At 38.1% G+C, this 16,074-nt stretch overlaps 1 protein-coding gene across 2 annotated transcripts in view; it reads right to left on the bottom strand.

Annotated features, from left to right (window-relative positions):
• Positions 1–16,074, bottom strand: part of TBC1D2 (TBC1 domain family member 2) — a 73,465-nt gene that overhangs the window by 24,878 nt on the left and 32,513 nt on the right. For both annotated transcript variants that reach the window (XM_007498971.3, XM_007498972.3), the window contains exon 6: positions 13,181–13,567. In XM_007498971.3, coding sequence (XP_007499033.1) covers positions 13,181–13,567 — 387 coding nt within the window. The remainder of the gene's footprint in view (positions 1–13,180; positions 13,568–16,074) is intronic.

Raw genomic sequence — 16,074 nt, 5'->3', positions numbered from 1 at the left:
ACACAAATTCAATTATTTTTTCCTATGAGATAACCCTTAAGATATTTGAAGACTTCCATTATATAACCTATAAATCTTCCAAAAGCTCAAGCCCCTCCCTTCTACATGAAACCTTCCATGATCCTTCCAACTTGTGCCCCCTCTCCCCAAATACTTTCCATTTAACTACTTTGTATATATTTGTACTTATTCACTATGTATTTAGCCTGTATGTATTTCTATGTGTGCTTGTTTCTCCTTTTAAAATGTAACCTCCTTGTCAGAAGAGAATTGTATCATTCTTTGGTACTCATATCCCTTGTTACACAGTGTCTTCCTTAAAGTAAGTGCTTTAAAAATCTCCAAAACTTGTTGACTGATTTATTGTTTCCACCCCCTTTATCATTGATTTCTAGGTAGACTTTCTAGTTTGTTCTTTTCACTAATTAAATGTATCTCCCAAAACACAGAATTTGAGATAAGCTCTGACCAGGGTAGTGTAGGAAGAATATTACTTCTTTTCTTTTGGACAACATTAACTACTATTGCAGTCAAAAATCATCTCTTGGGGTTATTATTTTGTATTTTTGATTCATACTGAGTTTGTGATCCACTAGAACCTCCAGATCTTTTTCATGTGAACTATTATTGAAGTACAACTTGTACTCAGGCAATTTTTTTTTTAACTGTAGGATTTCATACTTATAGGCTGTTGTGATCCTTCTCGATCTTGACTACCATTCAACATATTAGCTGCCACCTTTGTGTTAATTGTAAAATTGATAAGCTTGCCATCTCTGTCATCCAAGCCACAATAACAATGTTCAACTGTCCAGGGCCAAGGACAGGACTCAGGGTAATTCTCTTAAATTTTCTCTTTTTAATCATATACCTTAAGGCTGTAGGTATGGTGCTTAAGAGGAAAAGAAGAGTCTCTGAAAGGTTATACTTATATAATCAAACTATGGCAAATATTATGCTTCCCAGAATTTATTAGCTTTTTAAAAGGAATCAAAAGCTTAATGTAAAAAATGAAGGGGGGCGTTTGGGTAGCTCAGTGGATTGAGAGAGTCAGACCCAGAGATGGGAGGTCCTGGATTCAAATCTGACCTCAGACACTTCCAAACTGTGTTACCCTGGGCAAGTCACTTAAACCATATTGCCTAGCCCTTACCACTCTTCTGCCTTAGAACCAATACACAGTATTGATTCTCAGATGGAAGGTAAGGGTTAAAAAAAAATGAAGTTCTAAGCAATGAGATTTCAGCCATCAATTATAGGTAAGGGAAAATGTTTTGGGGAGGTTTTCTCAGTATCCTGAAATCAGATCATAATGCATTATGCACCTTCCTGTAAGGATGTCTCTGCCTATATATTATCTTAGAAGAAGCAGTGACGTATGATTATTGAAAATAGATGGGACAATTGCTCTGATATCTTCCTAAAAGATGTTATTGAAAGGAGAGAGTTCAGTCTATTCTTAACATAAAACTGGAGGTTGCTGGAATAAAATGAAACATATGCTCAGTAAATAATATAATAGAACAGATAAAAATGATGATAAAATAAAATAGATATTGTATTTTAGCTTCAAGTGTATGGAAGGCTTAGAGAAATTTTTCACACAATATATTTTAGGTTTTACTTTTATTTACTTCTAACATATTCTAATATATTATGTTTTACTTCTGAACCTAAAATCTATTTTAAGTCACTTTTAGTTACCCATTGAAAATCTATCTTGCTAGAAAGGTTCTACTATAAGCTTCACTCCTTGAAAAAGTTTTCACTTCAAATTTTCTGATGAGTATACTTTCAAATCTGAGATGGCTAAAAAACACTGGGCTCTCCACATGCTGCTCTGTCCAGATACTAACCAAAAGATTTGTTTGAGGCACCACCAAACTACAATAAAGTACATTTACTATACATGTCAAGTTTTTACAAGGTTAAGTAAACCTCAAGCTTGAATAATATTTGTATAGGATCTTTGATTCTATATCTTTAAATGGTAATTCAAGACACAATAATAACAATCACAACTACTACCCATGAACTGAAGTGTCATGGTGTTGGTGACTTATTATCCAGAACTAGTCTGCATAAATGTTTTTATTATAGGCAGCATAAACAATAATGTTTTTTTGCTCTAGTAAAAGATGTAGAAACATAATTCTGGGGAAATAAGGATGTAAGAGATACTCAAGGGATTAGGGTGAAGGCAGGGTTCATGAGAAACTTGCCACTTTGACTACCCCCCTCCCCCAACCATTAGTATTCTTCACAGTAAGAAACATGAGGAGGAAAGAAACAGATCTAGGAAGCAGATAAAGCTACAAGCAAGGCCTAGCAAGACAGAAGACAGAGGACGAATAGTGATCTTATATTTATATATTGGCCATAGTATTCTGCATATATTATTAAGTAGTTTTTTTTTTAAACCCTTACCTTCTGTCTTGGAGTCAATACTGTGTAAGTGGTAAGGGCTCGGCAATGGGGGTCAAGTGACTTGCCCAGGGTCACACAGCTGTAAGTGTCTGAGGTCAGATTTGAACTTAGGACCTCCCGTCTCTAGGCCTGGCTCTCAATCCACTGAGCTACCCAGCTACCCCCATTATTAAGTGTTTAACAAATGTTTGTTAAGTGGATGAATGAATGAATAAATTGGGGGAGGGGGGTTTGCAGAGAGAGAGAGAGAGAGAGAGAGAGAGATAGATAGAGAGAGAGAGAGAGAGAGAGAGAGAGAGAGAGAGAGAGAGAGAGAGAGAGAGAGCAAGAGAGAAGTATTCTAGATCCTATACAAAGCCTCCCTTTACAAATTTCTTTCAATTATTTTCAACAGGTCCCCAAGGTGGAGCTTTGTAATAGAGGGTATTTCTCAGTTGGTAAAGAATCAGAGAGGGAAAATAAAAGTGCTCTCTCCCTCAAGACAAGGCAAAGGAGGGATTTGTTAAAGTTGACCCAGAAGGAGGAGGGTGAGTCTGTTTGTTTTCCCCTTCAACCTTCCTTAATTATGGCCCCTCACCTAGCCTGTCAGATTACTACCCTCTATCACTTTGTTGCTGTTCAGCAAGCCCCTCTTCTTAGGTAAAGAGAGGCCATTTCACTCCCAACTCAGTTTAAGATGTCCCTCACTTAGTCTTGTCAGTTAATAACAAAATCACAATTTTATTCTACTGAGGTAATAAAACAAGGTGGAGTGAGGAAAGGGGGGTGAGTTGAGGAAAAGGAAAGAGGAAGGAAGGGTCCCTAACTATTTAAACTCCTTTCTCCCAAAGTTGAGGTGACTTGAACTTAAAAGCCTCAAGCCAGTGAGGGGTTCAAGGTGATGAACCCTGACATTTAGCCCTGCCCAGCAGAAGTCTCAGTTCAGGAGAGGAGACTGATTTCTTCTTGGGGACTTTTCTTCTCTTCAGTCTCTGTCCTCTTGTTTGGAGGTTTTGGGGGATAGGTATCAGGAGTCAGTAAAAAGAGGTTTCTTGGGATCAGGACCCAGTCAAAGACTGCACCTTCTCCTTAGCTGTCTCAAAGCTAAAGACCCTGGCTCCAACTGCCTCCCTCTGAATTCTCTTTCTCTCAGAATTCCAAGATCTCTCCGCCATCCCCCATTGCTGCAGCTGGGATCTTTGCAGCCATTTCAGGCTCTTTGCATGTCCAAAAAGTCTCTGGATTTCCTCCTTTCACACAGCTTGAGCAGGTTAGTTGGTTACTTTTAAAATGCCAACTCCAACAGCCAAAGGAAGACAGGATTCTGCCAAACTAGATGTCCTCAACCACAAAGCAGAGGTGGATACTTAACTAAGTTCAGACATCTGGAGCTCTTTTGTGGATATTTGCTACAGTAAAGGATTAAAAGTCTAAAAAATGGCATATATTCTAACCCTAACTTTAAGCCCCAATTTGCAATGCCTTACCTAACTATTAGAGGATATTTTAAAACAAATGGTCTACTTCATAATCAGGCTAGCCTTCTTGGAAGTCTCCTGGGATCATCTTCATGCCTTTCTCCTCTACCCCATCCCATGTGCTTTTCCCCCCAGCATTTTCCTTTCTCTCTTTCTGAAGTCTCTGTTTCTTTAAAAGCTTTATATATGGGTAGAGTCAAGATGGCAGCTTGGCAAGCAGCAAAAGTTCAGACCTCGTGGAAGACCCTTCCTTACCGATACAGAGTGAATGCTCCTAGGGCACCGAAATTCAATCTGAACAACAGGACAGAAGCGGGGAACCCTCCTTCTGGACTCAAATCAAAAGGTACACCCCCCCCCCAAAAGCTGGAATCCGAGAATACTAAGGGGAATACTAAGGGCTAAGGGGAAGGCAGAGCAAAGGTCCCAGGACCCCTCCCCCACAACCCAGAGGGCTGAGCCCCCAGCAGCAGCAGGAACCTCTGAGTGGGCAAAGGTGCTGGTTTGCAGGGTCTACCTTGGGAGCAGCGGGGCGCCAGGCTCGGAGCATCCATCTTGGACAGCAGGGAGGAAGCCAGGGAGAAAGGGGCTGTGGCTGGGTCCCTCCATCAGGCTCCAGTCTCACCCTTGCCTCGGGCACTTCCAGACCAATCCAGTTGAACTAATCCCATCAGAACTCCTCAGAGTTTAGGGAGGTGGGCAAAGGCACTTGCGGACAGCAGAGAAGCATCTGGAGAGAACTGGAGAGAGCCTGGGCAGCCCAGCCTTCCAGGAGTCTTCAGAGCCTCAGTGCTTCATACCACATACAGCCCAACCCAATTGAACTCAATCCAATCAAAAGCCTCCAGAGGACAGGGAAGCTAACATTCCTCCCATAGAGACTATACCAAGAGATCTGACAAAGCTCCAAGAGGGGAGACTGACAGCCCCAAAACCAAAACAAAATGAGAGGAGCAAGAGCACAGCCAAATACAGGGAGCAAAGAAGGGGTAAACTTGAGCAAACAACAGAAAAAGAAGAAAGAAATTACAATAGACAGCTTCTGCATAGGGAATGAGCAAAGAGCGAATGAAACAGAGGGGGAGGACCCAGCAAAGAAAAAATCAGAAATCCCAGCAAATTGGATACAGGCTTTGGAAGAACTCAAAATACAATTCAAAACACAATTAAGAGAGGCTGAAGACAATTGGGAAAAGAACTTAAAAACTAAGATAAGTCATCTGGAAACAGAAAATAGTGTCTTGAAAGCCAAAATCAACCAGCTGGAAAATGAGGCAAAGGAGATGAAAGATGAGGCAAAGCAGATGAAAGATGAGGTGAAGAAGATGAAAGATGATCTCCAAAGAAAATCCGACCAAAAGGAAAAGGACGAACAAAAAACTAAGGATGAAATCCAGTCTTTAAGAACCAGAATACAACAACTTGAATCGAGCGACCTCACAAGGCAGCAAGACACCAAAAGAATGAAAAAATTGAGGAAAATATGAAGCATCTCATTCACAAAACAGAGGATTTAGAAAATCGTTCAAGGAGACAATTTAAGAATGATTGGCCTACAAGAAGACCATGACAAAAGAAAAAGCCTGGACATTATATTACAGGAAATTATTAAAGAAAACTGCCCTGAAATCCTTGAACAAGAGGGAAAAGTGGAGATTGATAGAATCCACAGATCACCTCCTGTACTTAATCCCCAACTGACAACACCCAGGAATGTTATAGCCAAATTCAAGAACTATCAGACCAAAGAAAAGATTATTACAAGCTGCCAAGAAGAAGTCATTCAGATACCAACGAACCACAGTGAGGATAACTCAGGATCTGGCTGCATCCACACTGAAAAAAAGAAAGGCATGGAATACGATATTCCGGAAAGCAAGGGAACTAAGTCTACAACCAAGAATCAACTACCCAGCAAAACTGACTATATTCTTACAGGGGAAAGAAAGTATGGTCATTCAACAAAATAGAAGAATTTCAAGAATTCGTGAAGAAAAGACAAGACCTGAACAGAAAATTTGATGTCCAAGCACAGAACTCAAGAGAATCATCAAAAGGTAATTAAAAAAGAGGGGAAAAAAGAAAAACAAAAAACAATTTTTTAAAGAGACTCAATAAGTTAAAATGATATGTATCCCTATAAGAAAAGAGGTCATTGGTAACTCTTAAAAACTGTTGTTATTAGCTGGGCAGCAAAAAGAAGTATACTTAGAGGGAACAGCAACAAACTATATAGGATGAAAGGACAAGACATAAATAGGTATATAGATATATGCATGCAAAAATACATACGCACGAGTATGCATATATATATATATATATATAACTAGAGCTTAAAAATAGGTTAATATTAAAAGAAATGGGAAAAGAAACAAATGGGGTAAATTTATATGTCATAAAGAAGCTCATGGTGGGAGGGGGAGAACATCAATACACTGGAAGGGTAAAGAGGTCAGAGACAGGAAATACTCAACTTTTACGTGCTTTGAAAGTGACTCAAAGAGGGAAAAACAATCCAATCCATTGGGGGCAGAGAATAGATTTGCACCCTATAGGGGAATAGGAGGGTAACAAACGGTCTGGTGGGGAGGGAAGCAGTACAAGAGAGGGAGGGAGAGGAGGGTTAATTTTAGAAAGACTACAGGGAAAATAAGGGGGGGATAAATAGGGAGGGGGGTAGAAAGGGAAGTAAAATTAGGGTGGGAACAAGGGGGACTGTTCAAAAGCAAACATTGGTATAGAAGGAAATAGTGAAAGAAGAAAAGTCAGGTAAAGGAGCAGAAATCAAAATGCTGGGAAATACACAGCTAGTAATCATAACTCTGAATGTGAATGGAATGAACTCACCCATAAAATGCAAGCGAATAGCAGAGTGGATTAGAGTCCAAAACCCTACCATATGCTGTCTACAAGAAACACATATGAGAAAGGTAGATACACATAGGGTGAAAGTAAGAGGGTGGAGCCAAATCTATTGGGCATCAACTGACAAAAAGAAGGCAGGAGTCGCAATCATGATATCCGACAAAGCCAAAGTAAAAATAAATCTAGTTAAAAGAGATATGGAAAGTAATTACATCCTGATAAAAGACTGTATAGACAATGAGGAAATATCTGTTCTCAACATGTATGCACCAAATGGCATAGCATCCAAATTTCTAAAAAAGAAACTAGAGGAGCTCAAGGATGAAATAGATAGAAAAACTATACTAGTGGGAGACCTGAACCTTTCTCTATCCGAACTAGATAAATCAAACCAAAAAATAAATAAGAAAGAGGTAAGAGAAGTGAATGAAATCTTAGAAAAATTAGAGTTAGTTGACATGAGGAGAAAAATAAATAGGGACAAAAAGGAATATACCTTCTTTTCTGCAGCACATAGTACATTCACAAAAATTGACCATGTATTAGGGCATAAAAACATTGCAAACAAGTGCAAAAGAGCAGAAATAATAAATGCAACTTTCTCAGATCACAATGCAATGAAAATAATAATTAGTAAGGGAACACGGAGAGGTAAATCGAAAATTAATTGGAAATTAAACAATACGATTATCCAAAACCAGTTAGTTAAAGAACAAATCATAGAAACAATTAATAACTTCATTGAAGAAAATGACAATGATGAGACATCCTTTCAAAACCTATGGGATGCAGCCAAAGCAGTACTCGGGGGGGGGGGGGGGATTTATATCCTTGAGTTCATATATTAACAAATTAAGAAGGGCAGAGGTCAATGAATTGGGCATAGAAATTAAAAAATTAGAAAGTGAACAAATTAAAAATCCTCAGATGAAGACTAAATTAGAGATCCTAAAACTCAAAGGAGAAATTAATAAAATTGAAAGTCAAAGAACTATTGATTTAATAAATAAGACTAGAAGTTGGTACTTTGAAAAAACAAATAAAATAGACAAAGTACTAGTCAGTATAATTAAAAAAAGAAATAAACCAAATTGACAGTATCCAAGATGAAAAGGGAGACCTCACCTCTAATGAAGAAGAAATTAAGGCAATCATTAAAAACTATTGTGCCCAATTATATGGCAACAAATATGGCAATCTAGGTGATATGGATGAATAAGTACAAAAATATAAATTGCCTAGACTAAAAGAGGAAGAAATAAATTACCTTAACAACCCCATTTCAGAAAAAGAAATTGAACAAGCCATCAAAGAACTCCCTAAGAAAAAAATCCCCAGGTCCAGATGGATTCACAAATGAATTCTATCAAACATTCAAAGAACAACTAATCCCAATATTAAACAAACTATTTGACAGAATAGGCCAAGAAGGAGTTCTACCAAATTCATTCTATGACACAAACATGGTACTGATCCCAAAGCCAGGCAGGTCAAAAACAGAGAAAGAAAACTATAGACCAATCTCCCTAATGAATATAGACGCAAAAATCTTAAATAGGATACTAGCAAAAAGACTCCAGCAAGTCATCATAAGGGTTATTCACTATGACAAGGTAGGATTCAAACCAGGAATGCAAGGATGGTTCAATATTAGGAAAACCATCGACATAATTGACCATATTAACAAGCAAACTGACAAAAATCACATGATTATCTCAACAGATGCAGAAAAAGCCTTTGATAAAATACAACACCCATTCCTATTGAAAACATTAGAAAGTATAGGAACAGAAGGGCCTTTCCTAAAAATAATAAGCAGTATATATCTAAAACCATCAGCAAACATCTGTAATGGGGATAAACTAGAAGCCTTTCCAATAAGATCAGGAGTAAAACAAGGATGCCCATTATCATCTCTATTATTTAAAATTGTACTAGAAACACTAGCAGTAGCAATTAGAGAAGAAAAAGAAATTGAAGGTATTAAAATTGGCAATGAGGAGACCAAGCTATCACTCTTTGCAGATGATATGATGGTTTACTTAAGGAATCCTAGAGAATCAACCAAAAAGTTACTCGAAATAATCAACAACTTTAGCAAAGTTGCAGGATACAAAATAAACCCACATAAGTCATCAGCATTTCTATATATCTCTAACCCATTTCAGCAGCAAGAATTAGAAAGTGAAATACCATTCAAAATCACCCTAGACAATATAAAATACTTAGGAATCTATCTGCTGAGACAAACACAGGAACTATATGAACACAACTACAAAACACTTTCCACACAGCTAAAACTAGATCTAAACAATTGGAAAAACATTGATTGCTCATGGGGGTGACAAGCTAACATAATAAAAATGACAATCCTACCCAAATTAATTTACTTATTTAGTGCCATACCCATTGAACTACCAAAAAACTTCATTAGTGAATTAAGAAAAAACCATAACTAAGTTCATTTGGAAGAACAAAAGATCAAGGATATCCAGGGAAATCATGAAAAAAAATGCAAAGGAAGGAGGACTTGCAGTCCCAGATCTCAAACTATACTATAAAGCAGTGGTTATCAAAACAATTTGGTACTGGCTAAGAGACAGAAAGGAGGATCAGTGGAATAGACTTGGTGTGAATGATCTCAGCAAGACAGTTTATGACAAACCCAAAGACCCCAGCTTTTGGGACAAAAATCCAGTATTTGATAAAAACTGCTGGGAAAATTGGAAGACAGTGTGGGAGAGATTAGGTTTGGATCAACACCTCAGACCCTACACCAAGATAAACTCAGAATGGGTGAATGACTTGAACATAAAGAAGGAAACTATAAGTAAAGTAGGTGAACACAGAATAGTATACCTGTTAGACCTTTGGGAAGGGAAAGATTTTAAAACCAAGTAAGACTTAGAAAGAGTCACAAAATGTAAAATAAATAATTTTGACTACATCAAATTAAAAAGGTTTTTGTACAAACAAAACCAATGTAACTAAAATCAGAAGGGTAGCAACAAATTGGGAAACAATCTTCATAAAAACCTCTGACAAAGGTTTAATTACTCAAATTTACAAAGAGCTAAATCAATTGTACAAAAAATCAAGCCATTCTCCAATTGATAAATGGGCAAGGCACATGAACAGGCAGTTCTCAGCCAAAGAAATCAAAACTATTAATAAGCACATGAAAAAGTGTTCTACATCTCTTATAATCAGAGAGATGCAAATCAAAACAACTCTTGAGGTATCACCTCACACCTACAGATTGGCTAACATAAGAGCTATGGAAAGTAATGAATGTTGGAGGGGATGTGGCAAAGTAGGGACACTAATTCGTTGCTGGTGGAGTTGGGAATTAATCCATCCAACCATTCTAGAGGGCAATTTGGAACTATGCCTAAAGGGCGATAAAAGACTGTCTGCCCTTTGATCCAGCCATAGCACTACTAGGCTTGTACCCCTCAAAGAGATAATAAGGAAAAAGACTTGTACAAGAATATTCATAGCTGCACTCTTTGTGGTGGCCAAAAATTGGAAAATGAGGGGATGCCCTTCAGTTGGGGAATGGCTGAACAAACTGTGGTATATGTTGGTGATGGAATACTATTGTGCTAAAAGGAATAATAAAGTGGAGGAATTCCATGGAGACTGGAACAACCTCCAGGAAGTGATGCAGAGCGAAAGGAGCAGAACCAGGAAAACATTGTACACAGAGACTGATACATTGTGGTACAGTCGAAGGTAATGGACTTCTCCATTAGTGGCAATGCAGTGTCCCTGAACAATCTGCAGGGATCTAAAAAACACTATCCACAAGCAGAAGATAAACTGTGGGAGTAAAAATACCAATGAAAAGCAACTGCTTGACTACAGGGGTGGAAGGGATATGACTGAGGAGAGACTCTAAATAAACACTCTAATGCAAATACCAACAACATGGAAATGGGTTTGAATCAAGAACACATGTGATACCCCGTGGAATTGCGCATGGGCTATGGGAGAGGTGGTGGGAGGGAGTGGAGGAAAGAAAAGAAAATGATCTTTGTTTCCAATGAATAATGTTTGGAAATGACCAAATAAAAATTAAAAAAAAAAAGCTTTATATATGTATATATATAAATGTATATATGTTTAAATTTTTTCATTTCCCACAATAGCAGTTGTTGAATTCTTGTTTGTCTGCATGGTTTTGTTCAGAGTAGTAGAAATTTGAATAATCAAAGATCAACATCCTTAGAATTCTAGGCTTTCTATACTAGTTTCCCCTCCCTCCCTCCTTTCCCCTAATAATCCTCCCCACCAAAGAAAAAGTCTTGTTAAGCAGCTAAGAGGCAATTCTAGAGAATTTTGAAGCAAACTTAACAGAAGCTTGAAGACCTTTATTATTATACCTGATGTATTTGTGACTGGCTGGTTTTCTGGGAAGAAGGAAAGGAGTATTCTGATTGGCTGCTGATGTCTATAAAAAGCCAGGCTTCTTACATGACAGCTGAGAAGCATAGAAGAAGTGACAGGAAACAGAAGAGATAAGGAAGAAGAAAAACAGAGGAAAGAGATCAGCACTGGAGTGATACATGATGATAATCATATATAATGGTAACTGAGCATAAGCACAGGTGGAACCAGAAACCACAGCTGATAGAATCTGAGTGGAAAGGTATAATCAGACAATAAATAATCTAAACCCATTCTTGAACAAGAATCCTCTCTATATAACAGGCCCAAGAAGTAGCCATTGCTTGAAAGCTGTCAGGATCAAGGCTCCAGGTTCAGGGGTGGCGCTGAGGATGGGGCAGCTAAGTGGTACAATGGATAGAGTACCAGCCCTAGAGCCAGGAGGACCCAAGTTCAAACCTGGCCTCAGCTGTGTGACCCTGGGCAAGTTAGTTTCCTCATTTGTGAAATGAGCTAGAGAAGGAAATGGCAAACTACTCCAATATACAATATCTTTGCCAACAAAACTCCAAATGGGACCATAATGAGTCAGCCATGACTCAAAAAGACTAAACAACAACAACCCTGCATATGGGTAATCTTGTGGCAGAGATACAGAGGTAAAATTTGAATTCAGGTCCCATAACTCTGAGGTCAGTTGTATCTTCTCCCACACCACACTGTTCTTTTCCCAAGTTATGGAAACTATTATATTGTTTTTGCTTGGTCAGGGGATTAATATGAAGTCCTCTTCCTCATGGAATATACTGCTGTGGGTCTAGAAACTATACCTACTCTTGATTTCATTCATTGTTACAACACCTTCTATTACCAGCAAGCACCCAAGCAGGCAGGGGTATCTTCTGACACCAAGTCTCTTGACCTAGCATCTACTCCTTAGGCTCTTCATCCCTGAATTCAGAAGGCAGAAAGTTCTTCTTGGATCTTGCTCAGGTACTGGGAGGGTGTTACTGCAGTGACGGAGGAACTGAGGCTGAGTATAGTCAGGTCCCTATACACCCAATCACCCAGTATTTACCAATTTAGAAGCCTAATCTAATTTCCCTTCTTCCTTAAGTGTTTGAAAGAATGCTGCTGCACACTAGTATCATGAGACCCAGAAAGGTGGGAGCTCCAGTCAAATGATACTCTATTAGTAACCCCCACTTCCTTCTACCTTATCCATGTGATTCAACAGTCATCTTCCTAGGCAAAAACACCCTTTTCCTAACTGTTACCACTTTCTGCTTTCTCATCCTCATCCACCTCAGCTCTTCCCCTCCAATGCTGCTCTGTCTTCCCTTGTCATTTTGTTTTGTGGGATCCATTTCTAATATTAATAAACTTCCTTTCATATTAACCATCCTTCTCTCAAACTCTTTCCATTCAAGGGTAAAAAGTAAGCCCCAAAGTGCATCAATTCAACATGAATATTACCAGCCAAGAGAATTTAGCAGCCTGGGAAAACATTCATTATAAAGGGGTATCCATAAGGTTCTAAGGCAGTTCTAAGTTATTAAGCCTTTTTTAAAACTGCCCTAGAACCTTTGGGACACCTTATACACAAGGAAAAGATAGCATTAAGGACATCTTTATCATATGTTATGATAACTGAGGTTCATAATTGTCATTTTGTCATTAAGAAAAAAATCTAAAATCTGTATAGTATATTCTATTTTGAAAGTCCCATGTATATGCTAAGAAGGCAGGGAAATACTTAGTAGATTTTAGAAAGATTTTTTAAAAAGTTAATGAGAAAGTTTCTACATTTAAAGAAAAGGTTCTTAACCACTTGAAAAACTCAGATATTTAGAATAACCCAACCTCTAAGAGATAGGAATAGTTGAGGTCTTATTATATTTAATTTATAATCCAAGAAAATCCTGGAGTTTTATTGTGTCTTTGGTCAGTGAACAAACAAATGAGGTAAATAGAAAATTCAGGTTGGGAAACATTGGGGACACTTATAGTTGGGTTATAGAGGGCAGTAGAGTCCTACATACCTTCAAATGCTCAATCTTTTCATAAGGATTCAGGAAGGTGCCAGACTCAAGCCCATCTGCTGACGTTGGTGGGTCTATGAAATCCTTGGTAACTTTTTCTGTGAGCTTGAAGATGACCTGCTGCTTGGCGTGGTTCTTGTCCATTAACAGTTGCACATGCTGTTCTAGTTCCTTAATGTGCTCCTCTCTCAGGCCCAGTGTCTGCTCAAGGGCCTTCTTGTCTTGTTGTAGGCTTTCCACACGTTTTCCCAGTTCAGCAATTTGTCTCACCTTGTGCCGAACCAGCTCTAGGCGATCTTTATCTTCAGTGGCTGTGAGGTATGTGCTACATGTCCGTTTTTCCTGTTGGGCTGCTTCAAGGGCTTTATGGAGAATCTTCACAAGTTCCTGAGGGGTAAAAGAAAACAAACCAAATCAATCTTCTCTTATCAATCCCCTTCCATTATAACTACATACATACAAAATTCAGACATGGTATGCTTATAGCAACTCTCTTTATGATAAAAAGAACTAGAAATTGAAGGGATGCCCCAAAATTGGGGAATGGCCACACAAGTTGTAGCATATAATTGTGATGGAATACTACCACATGATAAGAGATGATGAGCAGGTTAATTTTGGAAAAATATGAAAAGATCTACATGAAATTACGAAGATTGAAATGAGCAGAACAAAGAGATTATATACAGCAAAAGAAATATTGTTTAAAGAGTGACTTGTGTATATCCTCCTCCAGAGAAAGAACTGATAAATAGAAATAGGTAAGAAATAGATTTCTGTATTCATATATCTTTTGGTCATGTGATGCTTTTTCCAATGGAAGAAGAGGGAGAACCAAGTTAATTGGGCATTTTAATGTAATATATTTTTTTTTAAATTGGAACTGCACGGGAACCATAAGGTGTTCTAAACTAGTTGCTCAGGAGATCAGTATCTAGTCAGCCTTTATTCTAGCTCTGCTCAGAATCTGGACCTTATATAGTAACCAGGCTCTTGTATTGTCTTGTCAATCCAATTCCTACCCCATTCACCAATCCTAGTTAACCAAGTCCTTATTTTTTCTCCCCTTTGCTCAAGTCCATTTATGAAATGTCTAATTTCTTTTTTTTTAAAAACATATTTTATTTGATCATTTCCAAGCATTATTCGTTAAAAACATAAATCATTTTCTTTTCCTCCCCCCCACACCCCATAGCCGACGCGTAAGTCCACTGGGCATTAGATGTTTTCTTGATTTGAAACCATTGCTTTGTTGATAGTATTTGCATTAGAGTGTTCATTTAGATTCTATCCTCTGTCATGTCCCCTCAACCTCTGTATTCAGGCAGTTGCTTTTTCTCGGTGTTTCCACTCCCATAGTTTATCCTTTGCTTATGAATGGTGTTTTTTTCTCCTGGATCCCTGCAAGTTGTTCAGGGACATTACACCGCCACTAATGGAGAAGTCCATTACGTTCGATGATACCACAGTGTATTAGTCTCTGTGTACAATGTTCTCCTGGTTCTGCTCCTCTCGCTCTGCATCACTTCCTGGAGGTTGTTCCAGTCTCCATGGAACTTCTCCACTTTATTATTCCTTTTAGCACAATAGTACTCCATCACCAACATATACCACAGTTTGTTCAGCCATTCCCCAATTGATGGGCATCCCCTCGTTTTCCAGTTTTGGGCCACCACAAAGAGCGCAGCTATGAATATTTTTGTACAAGTCTTTGTGTCCATTATCTCTTTGGGGTACAGACCCAGCAGTGCTATGGCTGGGTCAAAGGGTAGATATTCTTTTGTCGCCCTTTGGGCATAGTTCCAAATTGCCCTCCAGAATGGTTGGATCAATTCACAACTCCACCAGCAATGAATTAATGTCCCTACTTTGCCACATCCCCTCCAGCATTCATTACTTTCCATAACTGTCATGTTAGCCAATCTGCTAGGTGTGAGGTGATACCTCAGAGTTGTTTTGATTTGCATCTCTCTGATTATAAGAGATGTAGAATACTTCTTCATGTGCTTGTTAATAGTTTTGATTTCTTTATCTGAGAACTGCCTATCCATTTCCCTTGCCCATTTATCAATTGGAGAATGGCTTGATTTTTTTGTACAATTGATTTAGCTCATTATAAATATGAGTAATTAAACCTTTGTCAGAGGTTTCTATGAAGATTTTTTCCCAATTTGTTGTTTCCCTTCTGATTTTAGTTATATTGGTTTTGTTTGTACAAAAGCTTTTTAGTTTGATGTAGTCAAAATTATTTATTTTACATTTTGTGATTCTTTCTATATCTTGCTTGGTTTTAAAGCCTTTCCCCTCCCAAAGGTCTGACATGTATACTATTCTGTGTTTACCCAATTTACTTATGGTTTCCTTCTTTATGTTTAAGTCACTCACCCATTTTGAATTTATCTTGGTGTAGGGTGTGAGGTGTTGATCTATTCCTAGTCTCTCCCACACTGTCTTCCAATTTTCCCAGCAGTTTTTATCAAATAGTGGATTTTTGTCCCAAAAGCTGGGATCTTTGGGTTTATCGTATACTGTCTTGCTGAGGTCGCTTTCCCCCAGTCTATTCCACTGATCTTCCTTTCTGTTTCTTAGCCAGTACCAAATTGTTTTGATGACTGCTGCTTTGTAATATAGTTTTAGGTCAGGGACTGCAAGGCCCCCATCATATGTGTTTTTTTTCATTATTTCCCTGGATATCCTTGATCTTTTGTTCTTCCAAATGAACTTTGTTATGGTTTTTTCTAAATCAGGGAAGAAGTATTTTGGTAGTTCAATGGGTATGGCACTATGAAATGTCTAATTTCAATCAGCAGTTAGTCATCTAATGAGGAATCTCACTCAATTAAAAATAAAAACTAGAGATATCTAGCCAGCTAGTATGTTTTAAAAAAATAAGT

This window comes from Monodelphis domestica, chromosome 7, assembly GCF_027887165.1.
Source record: "Monodelphis domestica isolate mMonDom1 chromosome 7, mMonDom1.pri, whole genome shotgun sequence".
Classification (NCBI taxonomy): domain Eukaryota; kingdom Metazoa; phylum Chordata; class Mammalia; order Didelphimorphia; family Didelphidae; genus Monodelphis; species Monodelphis domestica.
The sequence above is the reverse complement of the archived record's forward strand: the minus strand, read 5'-3'. Positions and strand labels throughout refer to the sequence as shown.